This window comes from Paroedura picta, chromosome 11, assembly GCF_049243985.1.
Source record: "Paroedura picta isolate Pp20150507F chromosome 11, Ppicta_v3.0, whole genome shotgun sequence".
NCBI lineage: Eukaryota > Metazoa > Chordata > Lepidosauria > Squamata > Gekkonidae > Paroedura > Paroedura picta.
This window is the reverse complement of record NC_135379.1, coordinates 31,677,339-31,698,636: the sequence shown is the minus strand read 5'-3', so window position 1 is coordinate 31,698,636 and position 21,298 is coordinate 31,677,339. Positions and strand designations below refer to the sequence as shown.

At 41.9% G+C, this 21,298-nt stretch overlaps 1 protein-coding gene across 3 annotated transcripts in view; it reads left to right on the top strand.

Annotated features, from left to right (window-relative positions):
* Positions 1-16,130, top strand: part of RFTN1 (raftlin, lipid raft linker 1) — a 95,889-nt gene extending 79,759 nt beyond the window's left edge. For all 3 annotated transcript variants that reach the window (XM_077302844.1, XM_077302842.1, XM_077302843.1), the window contains exons 8-10: positions 11,413-11,516; positions 13,454-13,535; positions 15,035-16,130. In XM_077302844.1, coding sequence (XP_077158959.1) covers positions 11,413-11,516; positions 13,454-13,535; positions 15,035-15,472 — 624 coding nt within the window. In that variant the 3' untranslated portion in view covers positions 15,473-16,130. The remainder of the gene's footprint in view (positions 1-11,412; positions 11,517-13,453; positions 13,536-15,034) is intronic.
* The last annotated feature ends 5,168 nt before the right edge of the window (positions 16,131-21,298 follow it).

The window sequence follows — 21,298 nt, the reverse complement described above, 5'->3', positions numbered from 1 at the left end:
GCTTTAACGTGCCTTATGCTGGGGTACCAGGTGGTTCTCTGATTAATCCTTGCTTGCATGACTTCCCTTTCCCCCCCTCATTTCTAATGTTGTCATGGTTTATTGCCCCAGTGAGGAAGATCATTATTTTTGCAAGGTGATGGGTATCCTGCTAAAACTAAGCACTGAAGTATGTTGACAAAGCACTATTTCCTGAGCTGACATCTTGTTCTGAAAATAGATCTCATAACTTAAGGGATTTTGGCAGCAGTGACAGTAGTGGTTTACTCTGTTTAGTTCTTACTGCGTGTAACTTATTTTATTTTTTGTGTAGCTGCTGTGCATTTCCAGTATTTTGAAATGGGTTAAGAATATACTTCCCCAAAACGGTTGAGACGGCAGAATCAAGTGGCAGATTGCCTAGTGGAAACAAAACCGCTGTGTAATTGTGTTTGCTGCGTGGCATTCATAAAGTAGTGCCTGTGATTGACAAGGAAGGGAAAATTTGAATGGGATATGGTAATGTTGCTGTTCTTTCTGGAAGTGTCTGTGAAGAGGCAGCTTCAATTTGGCCTTCAGTCCTGATACGTTAAATGGGCAGTGAGTTTGGGTTTGATCAACTCGGTTTGATGTCTGTAAGCACATCACATAACGCATGTGAAGACCAGCAGGGAGCGAAAGGTGATGAGCGTGAAATTCAGCCCCTTGAAAGGCTCTGCGTGTTGCTCAAAGGTGACCTAGAAAGCTGCTGGGAGCAACCTGAGGTTTTGCCCTTTAGGGGCATCTCCTTTTAGCTGGAAGGAAAAGCTGAAGATAGCCGAGCTGTATCTCCTCTGGGTTTGTGTCTTAAAAGGCTTGTGAGTTCTTTGTGTTTGCAGTTCCACCTGGGGAATATCCAGAACGCCAAATGTCGGTTTTTACAAAGATCCTTGTTAGGAAATGTAACTATGTAGTTTGGCAGCGATTTCCTGAGTGTGTTGCTATTTGAATACAGTGGAGTATTTTTTTTATATGGGGTGTTGTATAGGGTGTTTGCACTAAATAGTTGGTATAATACTAAACAGCACTCTGCGTAAAAATAACTTCTCCTTTCTTATCATTCTCACCATAGTCTCTTTGAGCTCAGCATACAGTTTAAAGGTCCTTTATTTCACCTTGCAAGAAATAGAAGAGTTGGTATAATGTAGAATGCGAAGGGTGATCATGAGTAAATTAAAATAAGAAAAAAAAACACTGTCTACGTTCTTAAGCGGTACGGCAGGTAATTTATATACCCAGTTCTACAGAACTGCACAGAAATTTCTTGATTACCAAAGGTTTTTACACATCTCCACCTTAAGCCTGGGATACACAACTGTTTAATCTTCCTGCAACTACTTGATAAGGAATGCTTAACCTAGTTATTTATGGATTGCACAATGGAAAATGGTGATGTAACACCAAATTCCCACTTCTGGAGGTGGTGATGAAACCACAAATGTTGACTTTGAAACTCTTCTACTTAGTTCAGGGGGAAAAAAGAAGGTAGGACTTGTTTTGTCTTTTAGGAAAACAGTGAACTGGCACTATATTAAATCAAGTTTAAGACCTATGGATTTCTGAATAGGCTGGATTTTGGATGCTTGAAAGCAGTGTAGCTGATCTGTATGACTGGCTAGACCACCCAAATGGGTGACACATGAGACTGCAGCCTCTCAGGGGGCAATGAGGCTGGGAGGGCTGGACTGTGAAGGGGTAGAGTAAGACAGGGCAAAGGGAGGGAAGCCCCTGGGAGAATGGCCATTACAGGAAACCCTGAACATCCCACACCTGGTGTGGAGGGCACTTGGGGAGTCTGTGGGGTAAAGAGCAGTTCTGGTAGGGTCTGGGAGACAAGCTGGACCTTTCCTGCATGGTCCAGATAAGGGAGGCTGGCTGCAAAGAGTGGGCCCAGGGGTCTGATTCATTGCTTCCTGGAGGGCATGGTGGGCCCAAACCCCAGTATGGGAGAGGAAGAACTTAACAGTACACTTACTTTCTGCTCCCAGAGTATGACACAACTATATTTTATGTATATTTATTTATAATCGTATTTATATACTGCCACTTCCAGAAATACTGGCTTGTGGCGGTTTACATACATATCCTATACAGTGCTGACTCCACCTATTATGAACCATCACAGTCCCTATTTTGTGTGGTAGAAGAAGTTAAGAAGCAATATGTGATGGAAATGCTGTAAGAAAAATTCTGTGCTCTGGCTTCTAAACTGGCCATTCCTATAATGAAAGTAGCAGGATGCAGCTGACCCCAGAAAGGTCCATTCTGGGTATGATAGATGTCAAATTGTTTGCTAAAGCACACTTGGGTGATTTACTTCCAATTTTTTAGCCCCCCATGCTTCTCCACTGTGCACTTGGAAAGTTGCATATTATTAAATTAGCTGGATTTTAAAACTGCAGAAGCCAGCTTTGGGTTGCCCAAATGTATCTGGAGAAGCCATAGGCAAGAGCTGTGATCCTGAAGAAATGCTGAACATGTGCAATAAAAAGCCATGTTTACATAGCCCAAATGATTTTTTTTGCCAGTTTTCTACACTGGTTAAGAAACAAACCATTTAACCATTAGTAGTTTGTCACTTCACCAGTGTGAATGTCTGTCGGAAAACCTAAAGCTAATCCCTGTCTGCATGGGTGGTTCTTCTTTATGTGCACATATTGGTTGTTTAATAATGTTATAATAATGTTCTTGTGTGACTGCCTCAGATTTGTGGAAGTCTCTTCTCCGGGTGACACAAAAGCAGAAACCTTTTACACAAGTCCATCTGGTGTTGGAGAAGGCTTCTGCGGGTTTCATAGACAGCAAAAGTCACAAACAAGAAAATATTACAGCACATAAAGTCTGCTATATCATTGGTAGGCAAAATCACGAAACTCCGGCTCACTTACTTTGGCCATATCATGTGATCCAGCTCAACGGAGAAAGCAATTATGCTAGGATTGGATAGTGGAAAAAGGAAATCAGGCCGACAGAGGGTGTGGTGGTTGGATGCAGTTGAAAAGGACACCAGCCAGAACACTGCACGACTGAGGGAGGTGGTGCAGGATCAAAGATCATGACAGCAGCTGCATCATGGGATTGCCAAGAGTGGGACACGACTGAATGGCTGACAACAACAAAAAATATTCAGGTGAATTCCCCAGAGAGACAGCACAGAAATGTTCTAAATAAAGAGAATCTATGTTTTCATCAGACCCAGGGGTGTCTCTGGGAAAACATAAGATTTATTTTTTATTTATGTTGAACATTTCTATGCTGTCTCTCTGGGAAATGCCTTGTAAAGTACATGCTTTCCAAGTAGGGTTTTCAGGCATGGTCTGACAACTGATGGGAAGGAGGGAAAGTGTGAACTTATGAAGGAAGGAGGGGGTTGGTATCTCCAGAGCAATTATGTCACTTCTAAATGGCATGATGTCTGGGGGTGACACTCTAACATTCATCCAAAACTCCATGGTTGGACCGAATACTAGAGTGTTAACCAGTATAAAGACATCACTTCTGGGTCATGGCAAAAAGCACACTGATCACCCCTCCCCCATTTTGCTGGGGAATTGATGGGTAACAGCAGTGGGAGCAGGAGGTCTCCTGCTTTTCTGAGAGAATAATTCAGAGGTAAATGCAGGTCTTATTCAGACTGGAACCACAATGCTGGAGAGAATGGATTTATACCTTCCCCCTGCATTGTTTATTGAAGCTGAAATGTTCTAGGGTGCTATTTGCCCTGTTGTGGGTGTTTCACATTGCACTGTTGAATTACATTTCTCCCCACTGGGGCAAATTGAAAGCTCAGAATAATTTCCAATTGGAAAAATAGTGCATGGGGGTAGGTCCAAGCTTTCTCCCTCCACACGTCATTCTCTGGGTCCAAATCAGGCCCACACACAGGGAAAGTGTGGAATATCACAGCCCATCTTTCCACCCATGATTTTGGGAAATTTCCAGGGAAAATATGTGTAGTTAGTCCCATAGCCTTTTATAATGGAATGAGCACTTCGGACTTATTTTGGAACTATATATTTTAGCTGAGATTCGTTTAATTGAGGTCTTTTAGGGTTATATCTCGGATGTGTACATAGAGTTGTAAAAGCAGTTTTTAGCTCTCAGAACTGAATTGGCTGAAAACTTAGCTAAAACTTTAGTAGTGTTAAATATGTTCTTTATTGGTGATCTTAGCAGTAAGTACATGTTGTAGCAGGCGACAAGACTGAGAAATTCCCCAGAAAACCCCAACTTATATACAGAGCAGACAATAGATTTCCCTGCCTGTGAGTGGAATTAGCCAGTTTAGCATTGAATTACAATATTTGCTTTCGTATAAGACTACTTTCCCCCCCTGAAAAACATGCCTCCAAGTGGGGGGGGGTCATCCTATACGCCGGGTGCACTTCAGTTGGGATAGACATAGCTGTCCATAGTGGCCCACAGTACTGTAATGTAATGTAACAAACTCTATATTTTGAGTGGAATGTTGGAAATGTTGGGGGGTCGTCTTATACGCCCAGTCGCCTTATGCGGTGGCAAATACGGTATTTAAATTGATTGGCTAGATAAGCACTGATTGATTTAAAGTGACAGGATCAGGCAGATTGGATCCTGTCTCAGACCTCAATCCCAGCCCTCAGCAGACCCACATACAGAACAGTAGTAAGATGCTTTGTTCCATTTTAGAAGTCACAGTGTATTACAGTTGGCATAGATTACTCAGACGGAGTGCAGAAATCCTTAGTCCATGCTGAGCGGTATACAAAACTAAGGTTGAACTGAACCACAGTCTATGTTCTGCTATGCCTGTGGCTTCTCCAGGTGCATTTGGTTACCTTAGTCCCCCACAAGCTGGCTTTTGCAGTTTCAAAATCCAGCTAATTTATTAATGTGCAACTTTCCAGGTGCACAAGGGAGAAGAGTGAGGGCTAAACAATTGCAAGAAAAGCACCCAAGTGTGATTTCACAAACAATCCAAAAATCCTGGAATTTACTTTAAGACGTAAATGACCTTGCCAGGCTCCCTAGCTTGGCTTTCATAGCCAAATACTAGGGGAAAAAAGGCTTTCATCTTTAACTTTTCTAAATCTATTTAGTGTAGTTTAGAATGAGAATTATGTTGTAGAAGACTCACAGATGCGACTTTCTCATTCTGTGGTAAGCTTCTTAAAAAAGCACCCACAGATGCTTATGGAAATAATCAACAAATGGGATGGAAAAACCATTAACTTCTGAATCATCTTTTCATTCATTGGAATACACAAGTGATGTAAATACATTTCTGAGAATATTTTTCACTAAGTTAGTTTTGGCAGGCCAGATTCATTATTATTTTTATTCCCTCCATCAAACATGCTTGCTTGCATGCGAGGCCTTTTTACCTTTTGAAATGTTCATAGAAGAGATTCTTGCCAGTAGTGACTTTTTGATGCTAACAGCAACCACACAATTTTTTAACATCACCTATTTGGATGTTGCTCCACAGATTTTTTCCAAGCACTGAGCACAAAAAGTAAGTGACTTGGTAGGTTGCATTGGCATCTTGCATTGGCATCTTGGCATCAGCCTGGAGAAAAGGAGGTTGAGAAGGGACATGATAGCCCTCTTTAAGTATTTGAAAGGTTGTCATTTGGAGGAGGGCAGGATGCTGTTCCCATTGGCTGCAGAGGAAAGGACGTGCAGTAATGGGTTTAAACTACAGGTACGACGATATAGGTTAGATATCAGGAAAAAAATGTTCACAGTCAGAGTAGTTCAGCAGTGGAATAGGCTGCCTAAGGAGATGGTGAACTCCCTGGCAGTCTTCAAGCAAAGGTTGGATACACAATTTTCTTGGATGCTTTGGGCTGATCCTCCGTTGAGCAGGGGGTGGACTAGATGGTCTTTATGGACCGTTCCAACTCTATGATTCTATGATTCTATGGTTTAAGAGGCTACACACAGTCACTCATCACAGGACGGGAAGCCAGGATTCCCTTGTTTCAGTGTGTCTTATTCGCCCTGCTTACCATCTGCAAAATCACAGCAAATATTTGCATACAGACCGATATGCATGGAGTAGAGATGTGCATTTGGATCTACCTGAGCCAAAAATATACCCCCCAAAAGTCTTATCAGTATTCTTATCAGCTCCCCAAATATATCTCAGTTTTCTCAGGAAAACTGGGGGGGGGGGGAATCCAAAGAAAATCACAGATAATTTTGGGAATTACCAGTGGTGGATCAAAAAAAAAATGTTTTTGTCATTGTATGTTTTTGTTTATTGGGGGGGTGTTTTTATTTCTTATTGGGGGGTTATTGTGGTGTTGTTGGTGGTAATGTTTCATAGGTTTAGTGTCTTTTCTTGTGTGAAATTTTCAGTACTAATAAGCAAAATCTATTCCTCAGGCTTGTAGTATAGTCTCTTTAAAGTTTAAAGAGACTGTGGAAGATGGCATGAGGATCAGTTGTGCTGAGGGGAGCAGACTGTTTCTTCTGGCACAGCTTGGGACTAGCTTTTAGTACAGCCTGCCAGCCTGGTTTAAACCAGGCTGCAGGAGAAGTCAGCCCCAGAAGCTGCTGTGCTACATGGAATAATCTAGTAGCTGCGGCACAACCGATCCTGAGGCCAGCTTCTCCTCTAACACAGCTGAAACTGTGCTGCAGGAGAAGCCATCACAGGCAGGATCTGTGTGCCATGTTCCAGATTACTATGTGGCCACTGTACCAAAACCAAATAAAGACGCATAGGCCTGTCCGAGATTTCATTCATATCACTGGAGCCGGAAGTACTTTAGAAGACCCCAGGAGGTTCAACAATCAATATGTAGGGAGTGGTCATTTATAAATAGCTGAACTCTTCAGAGGCCTCCCCAGTGTATGCAGATCTGAGATCTGCTTCTCCTGCAGTAAAGTTTAAACTCTACTGCAAGAAAAGCCAATTCAGCCCCAGGATTGGACTAGTTTTTTTTTTTTTAAAGGTATTCTTCTTGGGTCCACACAACTGAATGATGCAGCCACCTGGGTGGGTCCCAGTATTGCATGGGGAAAACTGTTACAACCCACAGTGAGAAGGGCCACATTCAGGTTGGACAGACCCTTGCAATTGGCCTGTCTACATAGTTGTGGGATTGTACCAAATGGGAGCAGCTCTCGAGTTCCTAATCGTATATGTGAAAACATCCTCTTATTCTAGCTCCTTGTAGCTTTTTGGAAAATTCCTTGTATCTTAATGTGATTTAGATATTCTCTTTCAAGCTTCAGTGTAAGCACAAGTTTTTCCTCTAACTGAAACTTGCAAGTTTATATTTGTGTCCAGCAGCAGCTTTACCACTATTAAGAGGGAGGAGACACTGCAAAATTACATTTTACTGTGTTGTGAAGGATAGCCATTTTCAACCTTCCTATAGTAATGCTGCAGTATTTGAAGCATTGGGTTTATTATGAACAGCATCAAAAGAATTTGCGGTTTTCTTCCAGTACAAGTATGCATAATGATAAGCCTGGGGGGGGGGGGGATCCTTTTTCTAGAAAGATGTTTAAATTTTAAAAGGCCACTCTTCTATGGGGATTAATCAGGTATCAAATAAGGCCTGGGGGTATATATGAAGTATATTTATATTTTTTCCATATAGGCAGCTTTCCTCGGGTATATAAATCTTGTTTCTAAAGCCTTCCATTCTGCTTTATTAAAGAGAACACACAACACAGTCCTTCCTGTGCTATAAACTACAGCCTGTTAGAATCTGTGTCTGGAAGATGGTGGCAAGTCAGGTCAGAACTCCTAACTTCATTGGGCTTCTTTCTTTAGTAAGACTGATAATCACAATCCTCAATGTCCACGTGTTCAGCTTCCTGTATATTTTCCTTCCATAAAGGTTTTCAAGTGGCAGTTTTTATTTCAAATACAGGTTATCTTTTTCAACATCTAAAGGGCTGGACTAGATGATGCGGCATCCTTTGAGACTTTAAAATTATATAAATTCTGCAGCTGCTATGTAATTCATCCATAGATGGTTAAAAATGCTTTAAATGAGCTTGTCTCCATCTTAGAGCAACTGTGGACCTTGCTTTCTTTAGTCTTTTTTTTTTTTTTAAGTCTACAATCAGAGCAAAAAGAGAGAAAATTGCTAATACAGGTTGTTTTCTTTATGCTAGCTTGGCCTAGATATTTCTTCCCACTTATTTTTCAAATTGCAAAGCTTTCTAGTTTTTCTAATGAGCTAGGCTATCGGAGAATGAGAGAGTGGGGGGAAAACAAACAGCAAAATCATAAGTAAAATTGAGTTCTTTTTATCTGCTGCAAGACAGAAAACAGCCTTCTCAACAGGGTCTGGTTTTTGACACTCAAGGTGTGATCAGAGATTACTTATCAACTGCAGGAAAACGGGGAACGAGTTCATTAAAATTTTGCTCTCTCTCACAGAAGAAAATGTCTCTCCCTTTGATTTGTAGATCAGCCACACTGTCTTTTCTTCCTCCCTGCCACTGTGCTTTCGTCAAAATTCAAGCTTTTGTCTTTGCATTTGCTCTTCATTTATACTGAGCTTTGAAAAAATCAGGCTCCCACTATAGATTTGCCTTGTGAGAAATCACCATTTTAACAAACTCCGTAAAATACATTCAAATAGTTTTCAGTTGTGATAGAGTTCAGAATGTCATCTGTCCATAAAAAATGACTTTGTGGCCACCAAGCCAGCATCCGTGATGCTTCCACACATGGTTGGATGTTGCGCTGTCATTGCCATATAGCAGTCATTTACTGCTGGATTTTCTTGGGTTTTAAGATGCTTTATTATGTTTGTTTTTAGTCTGTTAACCGTATTGGTGGCCATGCTTAGAGCAGAAAAGTGTAGTATACATTTTATATAAAAATATATATAAATAGTTAATAAACTATTAATGGATGTGGCCAACACTTACTTCCTCATTAGAGCCAGCTCGGTGTAGTAGTTAGGAGTGTGAACTTCTAATCTGGCGACCTGGGTTTGATTCCCCGCTCCTCCACATGCAACCAGCTGGGTGATGATGGGCTTGCCATGGCACTGATATAGCTATTCTGACCAGGCAGTAATATCAGGGCTCTCTCACCTACTTCACAGGTTGTCTGTTGTGGGGAGAGGAAAGGGAAGGCGACTGTAAGCCGCTTTGAGCCTCCTTTGGGTAGAGAAAAGCGGTGTATAAGAACCAACTCTTCTGCTTCTTCTATCTGGCTGTTCTGTACTACATCTATACTAAAACGAGTGTATCTGGCTGCCCTACACTAAATACATAAAACTACCCTATCAACCTACCACCTGACTGCAGCACATACTCTACCACAGAGCCACAGCCCCTCCCCAGCATTTTTGTTGTGTAACCAAAAGCAGTGCAATGAGAACCTGAATGGAAAACCAGCTGTGACACTGCAGCAGAAAAGTGATTTGGTTTTGCAGAAGTCAAGGGTTCTTATGCTTCCAACAGTTGCCAGAACAAATTTCTCTGGCTTTGACATCTGGTTGCATGCTGTGATAGAAGTGGGTGGCGCTCCTTGGTAATAAGGATGCTCCTTCTCTGGGCTGGTAGAAGAACCAGGAAGAGGAAAGAAATCTATCCGAGAGTAAGTTGATATAGGGTCCTGCAGGCTCCCCTATAATGGCTGTCAAGAGATAATCTGTGCTTTAGAGCAGGGGTAGTCAACCTGTGGTCCTCCAGATCTCCATGGACTACAATTCCCATGAGCCCCTGCCAGCATTTGCAGTCCATTTTCAGCTACCAATTGTAGTCCATGGACATCTGGAGGACCACAGGTTGACTACCCCTGCTTTAGAGGAAATGGGTCATAGCTGTGTTAATACTGGTCATTTCTTGGCAAGTCCCTCATCTTCACATAACTGTCTTTAAATGGTGATTGTGCCAGTTCTTGTCTTGTTTCAGATGAGTGTTTTCTGCTTCTGTATTAAATATCCGTGGGGGGGAAATTGTTTGGAGTAGTTTCAGGATTGTCTGGCCTCTGGGCAATAAGGCTTCTTCAATAGTTCCTGCTAATTCCAGTGGTATCAGAGTGGTATTGATTCCCCGCTCCTCCACATGCAGCCAACTGGATGACCCTGGGCTGCTCACAGCACTGATAAAGCTGTTCTGACCAAGCAGTGATATCAGGGCGCTCTCAGCCTCACCCACCTCACAGAGTGTCTGTTGTGGGGAGAGGAAAGGGAAGGCGATTTGAGACGCCTTCGGGTATAGAAAAGTGTCATATAAGGACCACCTCATCAGGGAGAGCATTCTATCGCCAGAGCCACTAATGACAGAGGTCACTGATGCACAGGACAGTGTAACTGCTAGGTTGCTATAAATCCAGCAGCAACCTTCGCTCCATGCCAATTGGTATGTTCAAACTTAAGAGGGGGAGGGGTGTTGTGTATTTCAAGAGACTTTGAGCTTGGACCTAAGATTGGGATCCTGAGCCCTTGTTTAGGATTTGCTGGCTCTTAAGCCAATCACAGAATAGACTTATGGACCAATCACAGGCCTCAGTTAATGGCTAGTCACATGTCATGGTGGGAGGCTTGCGTATGTATATAAGTTCCAGAGTACTGTCTGTCTGTGTTCAGTGTTTTCTAGTTCTAGTAAAGTGTTGGTTGTTTGGAGCTGAAGTGTCTGTGTCTTTGCTGAATCCACGGATTTAATATTAGAGCTCTCTGGCAGTCTGCCATGACTACCATTTACTCTTCTGTGAGCATCATTTGGTCATGTTGAGCAACAGAGAATTGGCAATAGAGAATTTTACGGAGCCAGATTCTTAAAAGGTACCATTTTGGTCTTACCTACATATAGACTGAAGAATGACAAACAAAGAATAAAATGACTGGTATTCATTGCTGCTAGATGCAAATAACATGGGCTCATTACCAACATAATGTTGTTTAACTCACCATGAGCTACTTTGAAATCAGAAGAGCAATTTTTCTCTGGGCTGAACTGGTGTAAACTGAGTGGCAAGCCTCACTTTAACTGAATTACTCAACGGCTACTCCTTGTATAGTCAGGAGCAGAATTGGTCCTACGTGAGCATAGCTGGATTTTGTACTGCTTGAATACCCTTTTGTCTGGAAGGAGGTAATTGTTCTCTTTCAGCTAATATTCCGGGAGGCCATTCATCCAGGGGATCTCCCGCAAAACAAAATGAATTAGCCCTGTTGATCTGATTCATCAGCTGCCACATGGAAGGTTTTAGAGCATGGAAAGAAATGTGTTTCTACTGTTTAGACAAAATTATTTAACCCTTCAGCAAGAACTGAAAAATGACCCTTCATCCCTTTTGTTTTGCAATATTAATTTCTTTTTCCTGTTTTGCTGAAATTGCAGAAATGATCTAACCCATTAATAAACAACGTTTTACAGAATGGTTTCACTTTTCATGTTAACTCTAATGGTTTAATTTCTCTTCCCCAGGGGGCTCATGTGCAGGCAGATTACATTCCCCTGTTGAACTCTCTTGCCGTGTATGGCTGGCAACTGACTTGTGTGCTTCCCACACCGGTTGTAAAGATAAACAGGTACTGTGAAGAGATGGCCTTCTCCCCAAGTACAGAAGTCAGTCAGAGAGTCTTCCTTGCTTATCCCGCTGGTCTAGCCTGTAGCAGTAATGTTGAACCGTTTTTATCATTTTTTGGTCTTGTCAGTAAAGCAGAGGGAGACCTGTGGCAGGCAATGTAGCATATCCATGCTGAAGTTACAAATCCTGCCCCCAGATCCTTTATATCAGAGCAAATGCTTGCAGGGGCTCGTGGGAATTGTAGTCCATGGACATCTGGAGGACCACAGGTTGACTACCCCTACTTTATATTACTGATCCTTTAGCTTTCCTGTTCTTTTGAAGATGGTCAACAAAGCAGAAATGCCCTGGTTCCATTCTCAGATGCCTTTCAGCTAGAGAGCAGATATGTTCTTCTCACAGAATGCTGTCCCCCAACGCCCTGCTGGAGTGACCATTTATTTAAAAATAACCCATCCTACCATCTTTTAAACTAGTAATTTGCTTTAAGTGGGATCCTACCTTTGCAGGACTGGGTGTAGAGAGAAATGTGTAAGAAATGGGGCAAGAAGGGTCATGGCATTCAAATATCTCTTACAAAGTGGGTCCTAGTTCATGAAAAATATGTTATTTTTCAGGTGCCAGAAGAACTTACAATGTATTCGTATTCATTGCAGATTAATATGGAAATTCCAGATAGGTAGCAATTTTAGTTTGTAGTAGCACACTACAGCACTCTGTAGATGAACAGAATATATTTCAGCACAAGCTTTTTGTGAGTCTGAGCTCACTTCATCAGATACATCTGTGTTCTAAATTTTCCTCTGGAGATAGCTTTCTGCTTAGTACTGATCTATGCGGGCATTCTAACTACTGGTTAATGTAATTGGTCATGCAAATTTGGCAAGCATTAAGAACTTGGCCTGTTGAGGGTGTGTTTACCTATAATCAAAATACATGTTGAATCATATAGAACACTGTGCCCCACATGGGTCTCTTTCATGACACAACTGCTACAAATAACCTTGAGTTGGAAAAAATATATTCCCAATCACCTCTCAAAACCAGTTCAAATGAACAGCAATAGCATTATGTAATGACCTTTTTTGTACATTGACGTCTTTGTTTCTCAGCCTCCTTGTTGCTTCAACCACTTTGGGTATGTAGCCCCTGCTGCCAGGAAGCCTTCCCACAAGCATCTAAGAAGAGTCCTGTTGGATCAGACCAATGGCCCACCCAGTCCAGCATCCTGTTTCACACAGTAGTTGTTTACAACGGGCCATAGAGACCAAAACCTTCACGTAATGTCACCTAGCCTTGTTATTCAGAGGTTTTCTGCCTCTGAACCTGGAGATTCCCCTTAGTTATCACAGCTGGTAGTCTCTGATGGACCTCTGCTCCATGAATTTGTCCAATCCACTTTGAAAGGCATCTATGTAAGTCTGAAGAATTCTTTTTTCAAACTTCCCAATGCCCTTTTTGAGACATGGTAACGAAAACAACACACAGTATTTAACGTGAGGCTGCACAAGGGCTCCTAGGAATGACCAGTTGAATCTTTGGTCCTATATTTGATTGCTGACTTGGCTTCAGTCTGAATTTTATACACACCCAATGGAACACTAGCCAGCATTGCAGCTGACCTGTAAATTTTCTGGGCTAATATCCACAACTGTGGGAAAGCACCACTCTCGTTGGCTTTTCTGGTAACCTTATTAAGAGCTTATATTTATGTTCCAGAAATATTTTGACAGATGGACAGTGCTGATGGGTACTGCTGCCTCAGTTGTTTCAGAGTAGGCTTGAGTACAAAAGAGACCAGACAGTTTCCACTCCCTCTCAGGCTGGTGAAGGATCTTCTCAAATCAATTTAAGTGTTCTGCTGCAAAATGTACCATGCATCTGAAAGTTTAGTGCTGGCGAATGGAACCTTATTCTCAGGATTTTGGTTTCTTGTAGGGATGGGAAGTTAGCCACTAAGCAGATTGTCTTTCTTCAGAGACCCTTCCTGCCCCAGAAAATCAAGAAGAAACAGTCTAAGGTATATGGCCTTGAATTGCTCTATGTGTTTGTCTTGGCAAAGCTTTCATATTCCACATCAGTAGGAGCAGTTTGTTTAACATTGCTGTGATCAGAAGATCTGCTGAACACTTTTGAACTATGACTTGAGTTCTTAATCGAAAGCAAAATAGTAAAATACACAGAGGAGTTTCAGCAGAAAGAGAAAGATCTCTTGGGCTATATTAGATGCCCCCTCCCTACAATACGCCACCTTAACGCATGACTTGGCAGTCCCCTTTAGATTCCATGTGTAACTGTGGAGTAGTTTAATTGCTGTCACTCACCCTTTGCCTACTCTACTTGATCTGAATGGTTCAGAAGAGGCTTTGCTATTCGTTGCATTTATCTGCCTGTACATTTTTAAAAATGCATATGTTCATATGTAGCTATACCAAATCAGGTCATGTAATTTTCATGAAACATTTTTGTTTCTGTTTCTTAAATGTGCATGGTTTAACTGCAGCATGAAACCTATTTTTCTGAAAATGCACACAGCACGGAAGAACTGATATTGAACATGTCCTATCTGAAATTCGTCTCCTTTGTAAACATTCTTCTATTATCAGAGATAAAAGCCCAGATTAGTTTCAAAAGCTTTTACATGCTTAGGAAAAACTTGCAAATATGATTAAATTCTTAGAAACAAACGTGAGCCTCGAGGTTTGGAATGCCTCCAAAATACAGAATGGTCAGGAATTTTTTTTGGGGGGGACTTCATTTTACAATCTGCAAGGGGTGTCCACCTGCTAGTTTTGAAATTGTACACTTCCTTTTATTTTCATATACTTGTCTGCATACCAGGCAAGAACTCCTCCCATCACAGTATATTTCTGGGGTGTAATATTAACTCAGTGAAGTAGGCTGTGTATCCATTAGTAGGCAGACTTATTGAAAAGGTGTATCATAGAATATCTTCTTCCACTCCCCCTTTCCTCATACTATTCCACACACCATAGTTTGAAACTGATATCATGATACGTTGGATTATTGCCTCACTGTTTGAAACTGAAATATATAGAAGGGCAGCATTCACAAAGGGAAAGCTTCATGCCTGGTTTGGGGCATGGTCCAAAGACCTGCATGTGTAAGAACTCTACATTTTCACCAACAAAGGAAATAGTCCATGTCTGTACATAATTTTTAGCGTACTAAACTTTCTGGGGCTCACATAACATTACAGAAGAATACCAGCACATTGGGATCTGTAGGTGCATCAGAGTTAGTGAATCACGGCTCATACATTTTAAAAAGTAAGCAGATCAAAAGGTTCAGTCTTAGGAAGATTACGTTTCTTCTGAGCAGCTTAGCATACAGTGACAGCAGAGCTAACATGCAAGCGAGCGCCTTTTTCTAAAATTTCCCCTCTTTGAAACAAAATAGCTCTCATCTTATGATATTTGATTAAATTAATATTCAGCAATGAATTTAAACACCTTAATATTTCTCTAACATACTCTTTACAACTATATCTGTTTGTAGTTTCACTGGAGATTCTCCAAAGAAGAAAGGTATCACAAGCAAGCCAAGAAATCTCTGAAGACAAAACGAAACGCCAAAGAGCAGCAGACAGCAGAAGAAAAGCTGGACTTGGAACTCACAGAAAACACAAGGAATTCTGAATTGCAGTTCTCTGCCACAGAAGGCAGTTTGCAGTTCCCAGTAATCGCCGATCAACAGCTGGATGGTTGTGAAGAGGGAAGGACTGAACCTCTTGGGCACAAGGACGTGCCCAGCTATGAGAATGTGATACCTGAAGGACAATCAAATGCTGACCAACACATCGGAGGAGACTTGTGTTGGGATCAGAATGGCCATTACGATAACTGTGATGTCCTGACGTTCCAAGAGCATTGTGGTATCGATGGTGGTGATTGGAACTGTTCAGCAGACAGTTGTTTTGATGGTGGTTTTGACTGAGGGCAGTTGTTTGCCAAAGCAACCCATTTTGATTTATCACTGCTGAAAATCACTGAATTATTGGGTTTTTATAAGTACACTGCATAAACATAGTAGAATTGCATTTTGAACTCCGAATTTGTATGCAAACATGCAGGCTTCGTCATTCAAGAAAGCCCATCGATACTGAAATTTATTAGTTGATTTTTAAACCGAACAAAATTATGTCCTGTACTAAGTTCACATTTTTAAATCAAAGTATTATTGATGTGTGTCATACTTTCATTTAGCTTTGTCTAATGGAATTCAGGACGTACGAGGCAGCTTTAAAGAAGTGGCTGCAGTTGTATTTCTCATAAATGTTTCTATCTGTATTGCCTTTGGAATTACTTCTCTCTTGCAAATATTTAAAGCAATAATGATAACCTGTGTTCTGTCTGGGAAACCGCTAGTGGCAGAGGGCAACGATAGTGTTTGTTGAGAAACTTTCTTCGAATATAGTTAACATTTGATCAAGATTACGTTCTGGATGTTAAAGCTGCCAGTCAACGTGCCATAATATTTGCTGGAGGTCAAAGGGACACGGTCATACAAAATGTGCATAAAGCAGAACCTTTTCATTTGTATGTATTTCCTGATTGGTTAGACCAGGGGTAGTCAAACTGCGGCCCTCCAGATGCCCGTGGACTACAATTCCCATGAGCCCCTGCCAGCAAATGCTGGCAGGGGCTCATGGGAATTGTAGTCCATGGGCATCTGGAGGGCCGCAGTTTAACTACCCCTGGGTTAGACACTGGGATATTTGTCCCCAACTCAGACTGCTGGTATGTGAGTTCTTACTGAAGGGTTTTTTCAAGAAAACCGTTAACTAGTAACAAGTGAGTGGAAGCCTAGGGTTGTGCGCGGTAGCAGCTGCATGCGTGCGCCAAGTTATGCCCTGCACCAGCGGCCGCACCTCCCCTCCCCTCCAGCACGGAGCTGGCTGCATCAGCCTGGAATGGCCAATTCAGCTGTCGCTGCACACAACCCTAGAAGCCACTATGTTCCTGAGTGTGTGGGTAAAGTCCTGTTGAAGCAGAGGGTCTTTCTTGGTGGTTTCCCTTCCAAGTTCTGACCCTGCTTAGCTTCTGTGATCTGATGAGACTGGGTATACCATGCTGCCTTCCCTCCTACTATATTCTTAAAACACACCAATTAATAAGCAAATTCACACACACACACTATTAGTACATGATGTACAATTCATTGTTCTCATTTTGGAAGTATATTCATCTTTACAATAAAACATGTGTGGTTTGAATTTGTAAAGCTCTGGAACATCCTTGAATTCTCAGTCCCTTCTGGAGTTGTTTCCTTCATTAATAGGCAACCCCACTTAGGCCTGCATTTGGGCCATGTGTAGAATCAGTAAAGTGTTTTGAAAATGCCTTTTGTCCTTACACAAATTGAAACTCGAAGCCTATAAACAATATGGCTTTTTTCCCCTTACTGGCTGATGTATGTCTGATAGTTCCCATTAGTTTTTCTGTAAAGTATTTTGACTCAATAAAATGTGGTCTCTAGGTGCACATCATGCATCTTAAGCTATTTTTTAAACTGTCAGTTTCATCTACGAGAGACTGCAATTTGCAGAACGTTTTAAAGCCAAACTGTACTACTTCAAATGGCCACATAAAAGATAATAGAAGGATAGTTTAAATCACTTCATTTCACACAGTGCACCAAACCATTTAAAGCATTTTTTCAGTGATTGAAGCATGTTTACTTTGGCTTCAGCAACTCAGCCGAATATTAGGAAAATTGCATTGTAAATAGCTTTAATTACTGATGGAATTCAACAAAGGCAGCTGTCCACCCCCAAGCAACCATGTAAAGTCCGTGCCATAATCTGCTATTTAATTGCAATTCGAATACAATGTTAGCCTGTGTTTTAAAGTGGCCAGAGCCATACTCAGTAAAAATAAAAGAATGCTATAGCCAGGCTTTCCGTATCCACAGAATTCAGTCCAATATAGTTTCCGCTGAGCAAATGTTCCTGCTAGGCCCAATGGCAAACTCCACTAGGTAATTTCCAGGAGGTACCTCCAATAGCAACATTCATTACTACATCCCATCCTGCCTGCTATGCATTTAGGCTCTTCTTCCTCCCCTACCAAATCTCCAGGCATCTTATTTCTCTGTTACCAAGCTGGGTCCCAGTTTCCAGGCATTCCCCACCCTTGCATTGTTCTAAGTATCATTTGGATCCTAAACATCTGGGGAGTTGGGTGGGAATTGTAAAAAATGGCAAGGGGGAGCGGAAATAAAGGACACACATGGTATGAACTGTTCAAGATGTCCATGTGATCCCCAAGGTTCACGGTTTGACCAAATTTACTCTGAATTGTTTTTAATCACTTCCCCACCCAGATGGAACAATTCTGTCAGACTTAAATAATGGTTCTATGTTAAAGATGATGGGCAGTAACTACCAATTGGGGATGCACATGTACTCATGAACTGAACTTCACTTGGACATCCCATGCATAACTTCTGCCAGCATATTTACTCTGGGAGTCACAGCTGCCTCAATGAGAGTTGAGAAACATATTTAGTCGCACAGTATAATAGCACAAAGCCCAATTTGCTATTGTGGTTAGGCGGAAGGGAGGAGAGAGTGCCTTCCTTAGACAAACCTATGCCCCCCCCCAAAGAAAATGCTTCTCGCAAACTCAAGATATAGTCTCAATGTAGAATGGATATGTCATAGAAAAATAACAGAAATAAACATCTGTATGAATGGAAGAAATGGGTACTGTAGAGTGAGCATCTAAAGAAAATACTACCTTCTGGGAGAAATAACAGTCAATGAACGGTAAATGACAGACTGGCGACCTTTCCTCATGCCAAAGGATGGTAGTAATAGGTCGTAAATTTACCACTGGTTCAGAAGAACAGTACAGAAGCTGCAGACATGATCTTGAATTTATGAACCTGATGAATCAAATAGAAGGCTTTGATGCATTAAAGAAGTAAAAAAAAATCAGCTTTACAGTTCCCCAGGGTGCGGGGAAGGGGGGGGGTAGTGGGAAGAACAAAGGTGGGGAGAGGGGCCGGAGTACCGGAGTAAAGATGCAGTTTGTTGTACTACAAACATCTTAATTTATATTTGAGACAGCCTGTGTTTGAGAGCATCAGAATCAGTAATATTCATGTGACTGCTGTCCCTGTTATGTAGGATGTAGTTGCCTCAGGGCGACTCCTGCAGCCATGTCGTTGCCCCTAGAAATCACAAGGTGTGGATAGCAATTTCACACTCCCACTGCATGGAAGACCGGTCTGTGTGAATGGACACTAAGAAGACGGTACCTGCAGCAAACTCCCTCATAGAGCTGTTAGGAGGCTACGAACGGAAGGGGGACACATGCCTTATACTTCGTTAGAATTGCCTGCTGCGAGGGCTGATTAGCAGCAGCATTTCAGAGGCTCAGTTAAAGATTTAATCAAGCCGTTCACTTGAGTTTCAATCTTGGACCTCTTAGGTGCTCAGCCAGAGCAACGGCTCCTCCTTCGTGCTTCCCGATCCTATTTCGAGATCTGCCCTACAAAATGCATAAAGATTTTGCTACCCACACGAAAAAGAATTGTAAGGAACATGAAGAAGCAGGTTTTTTTTACAAGGTAGAGAGAGAATCACCAGTCCTACCACACTGTTGCCTTTGGAACAAATGTCCCACATTGACCATTTCAAAAAGGGAGGATGACATTCCCCCACCAAATATATTTACAGAGAAAATCTCTCACTCGCCCACACTTTTCGCCATCACTTTCTGCCCTTTAATACTAACTTCACAAATCCTATTTTCAAATGTAAAAAAGCTTAAGGTACAAACAGGTGCTCCTGGGAAGGAAAAAATCCTCATACAACAGAGACAATTTCTGTCCATTCTACCCACTACTGTTTACAAGCAAAATGAGCATACTGAAATTGGTTTTGAATTGCACTCTTATTTTCCTTTCATTCTAATGAAGCTACTGTTTAGAAAGCCACACTTCCAGCAAATGCAGGTCAGCCATCTTCTCCATGCAATTTTGCTGAGACTTGCACAGATTTCTCCTGTAGGATAAATCAGCTGTCACAATATTAGTCTGCATGAATACTCTTGTATTTTCTTCAATTATGGGGGCTCCACATCAAAGAAACTATGAACGACTAGGTGGTTGTATTTTTTTAATGCTCTTGTATCACTATTAGACCATTAAGATGCATTAGAAGTCCCAGAAGATTCGTAAGTAAAGCATCCGCACAAAATAACTAGTTACCAAGGAAGATGAAATCAGTTCCACCCGATACCATAATCTGAAAAATGCCATAGAGGCCTGCAGGATTTGACTTGCCATGTAAAATATGGAAGATGGCTAACAGAATACAAACAGGCTTTGGCAATGGTACAGATGTGCTGTTGAAATACCAGGTCTTGAAGGTGATTGTGGCACAGCCTGCCAAACTATTTTTTCATATGTAGAATCATAGAATAATAGAGTTAGAAGGGATCTCATGGGTCATCTAGTCCAACCCCCTGCACTATGCAGGACACTTACAACCCTATTGCTCATCTACTGTAGCCTGCCACCCCCTTGAACCTTCACATAATCAGCCTCTCCGTCAGATGGCTATCTAGCCTCTGTTTACAAATTTCCAAATATGGAGAACCCACCACCTCCCGAGGAAGCCTGTTCCACTGAGAAACTGCTCTCACGGTGAGGAACTTCTTCCTGATGTTTAGACTGAATTTCTTTTGAATTAATTTCATCCCATTGGTTCTGGTCTGTCCCTCTGGGACCAGAGAGAACAACTCTGCTCCATCTTCCATATGGCAGCCTTTTAAATACTTTAAGATGGTTATCAGATCCCCTCTCAGTCGTCTCCTCTCCAGGCTAAACAGACCAAGCTCCCCCAATCTTTCCACATATGTCTTGGTCTACAAACCCCTCACCATCTTTGTTGCCCTCCTCTGGACATGCTCCAGTTTGTCTACATTCCTCTGTGGTGCCCAAAACTGAACACATTACTCCAAGTGAAGCCAAACCAGAGCAGAGTAAAGTATGTCACAGGAATGTGAGCACTGTGCTTTCCATGGAGATGTGACAGAGCTCTTTGTACTCTTCCCAGCTACCACTGAGTGGGTTTAAAACTTAGATATTAGTATTTAGGGGGATTGCCCAACAAGTCTGCAATATCATTGTATTTAGTTGGCTACAAATTCTATATTACATGCTTCCTGTGTGTAACAGCCATTTGTTCGATAAGTATATATTATTATAGTGAGATTATCACACTATCGTTCAAGTGTTTGTATTAGTAAAGACAAGTCCTATTTGGTAAACTGTACAGTAGAAGCTTCATTCATTTGCACCTGGTTAAGCAGTATACCCAGGGGCTCACCCAAGTCTTCCTGGCACTGCTACCTTCTACCAGGGTGGTGACAGGTAAGTAAGGCACTCAATGGAACAGACACTACAGAAATGATTCCCAGCATTCCAGCCAAATGACTCAGCTGGATGCCACTTAAGTCACCCTTACGTGGCAGAGAGAGGGCAGCAGCACCAAGCAGGTAGTGGTGAAGCAGGCTGAAGGTTCTCCCAGGCATGGCCACAGCCCACTTGATGCAGCTGCCTGCTTATCACTGGATACAAGCTTTGTTAATCAACACACTGGACTAACCAGCAACCCCGTTCCCCACGGAGGCTAGATCACAAAGCCATTTCTGTGCTTGGAAATTCACCAGGTAAGAGAGATCCGCTGTAACAATCAGGCTTGCAGAGGAATGACCACCTTACGGAACTGTCTAGGGGTGGGTGACTGCC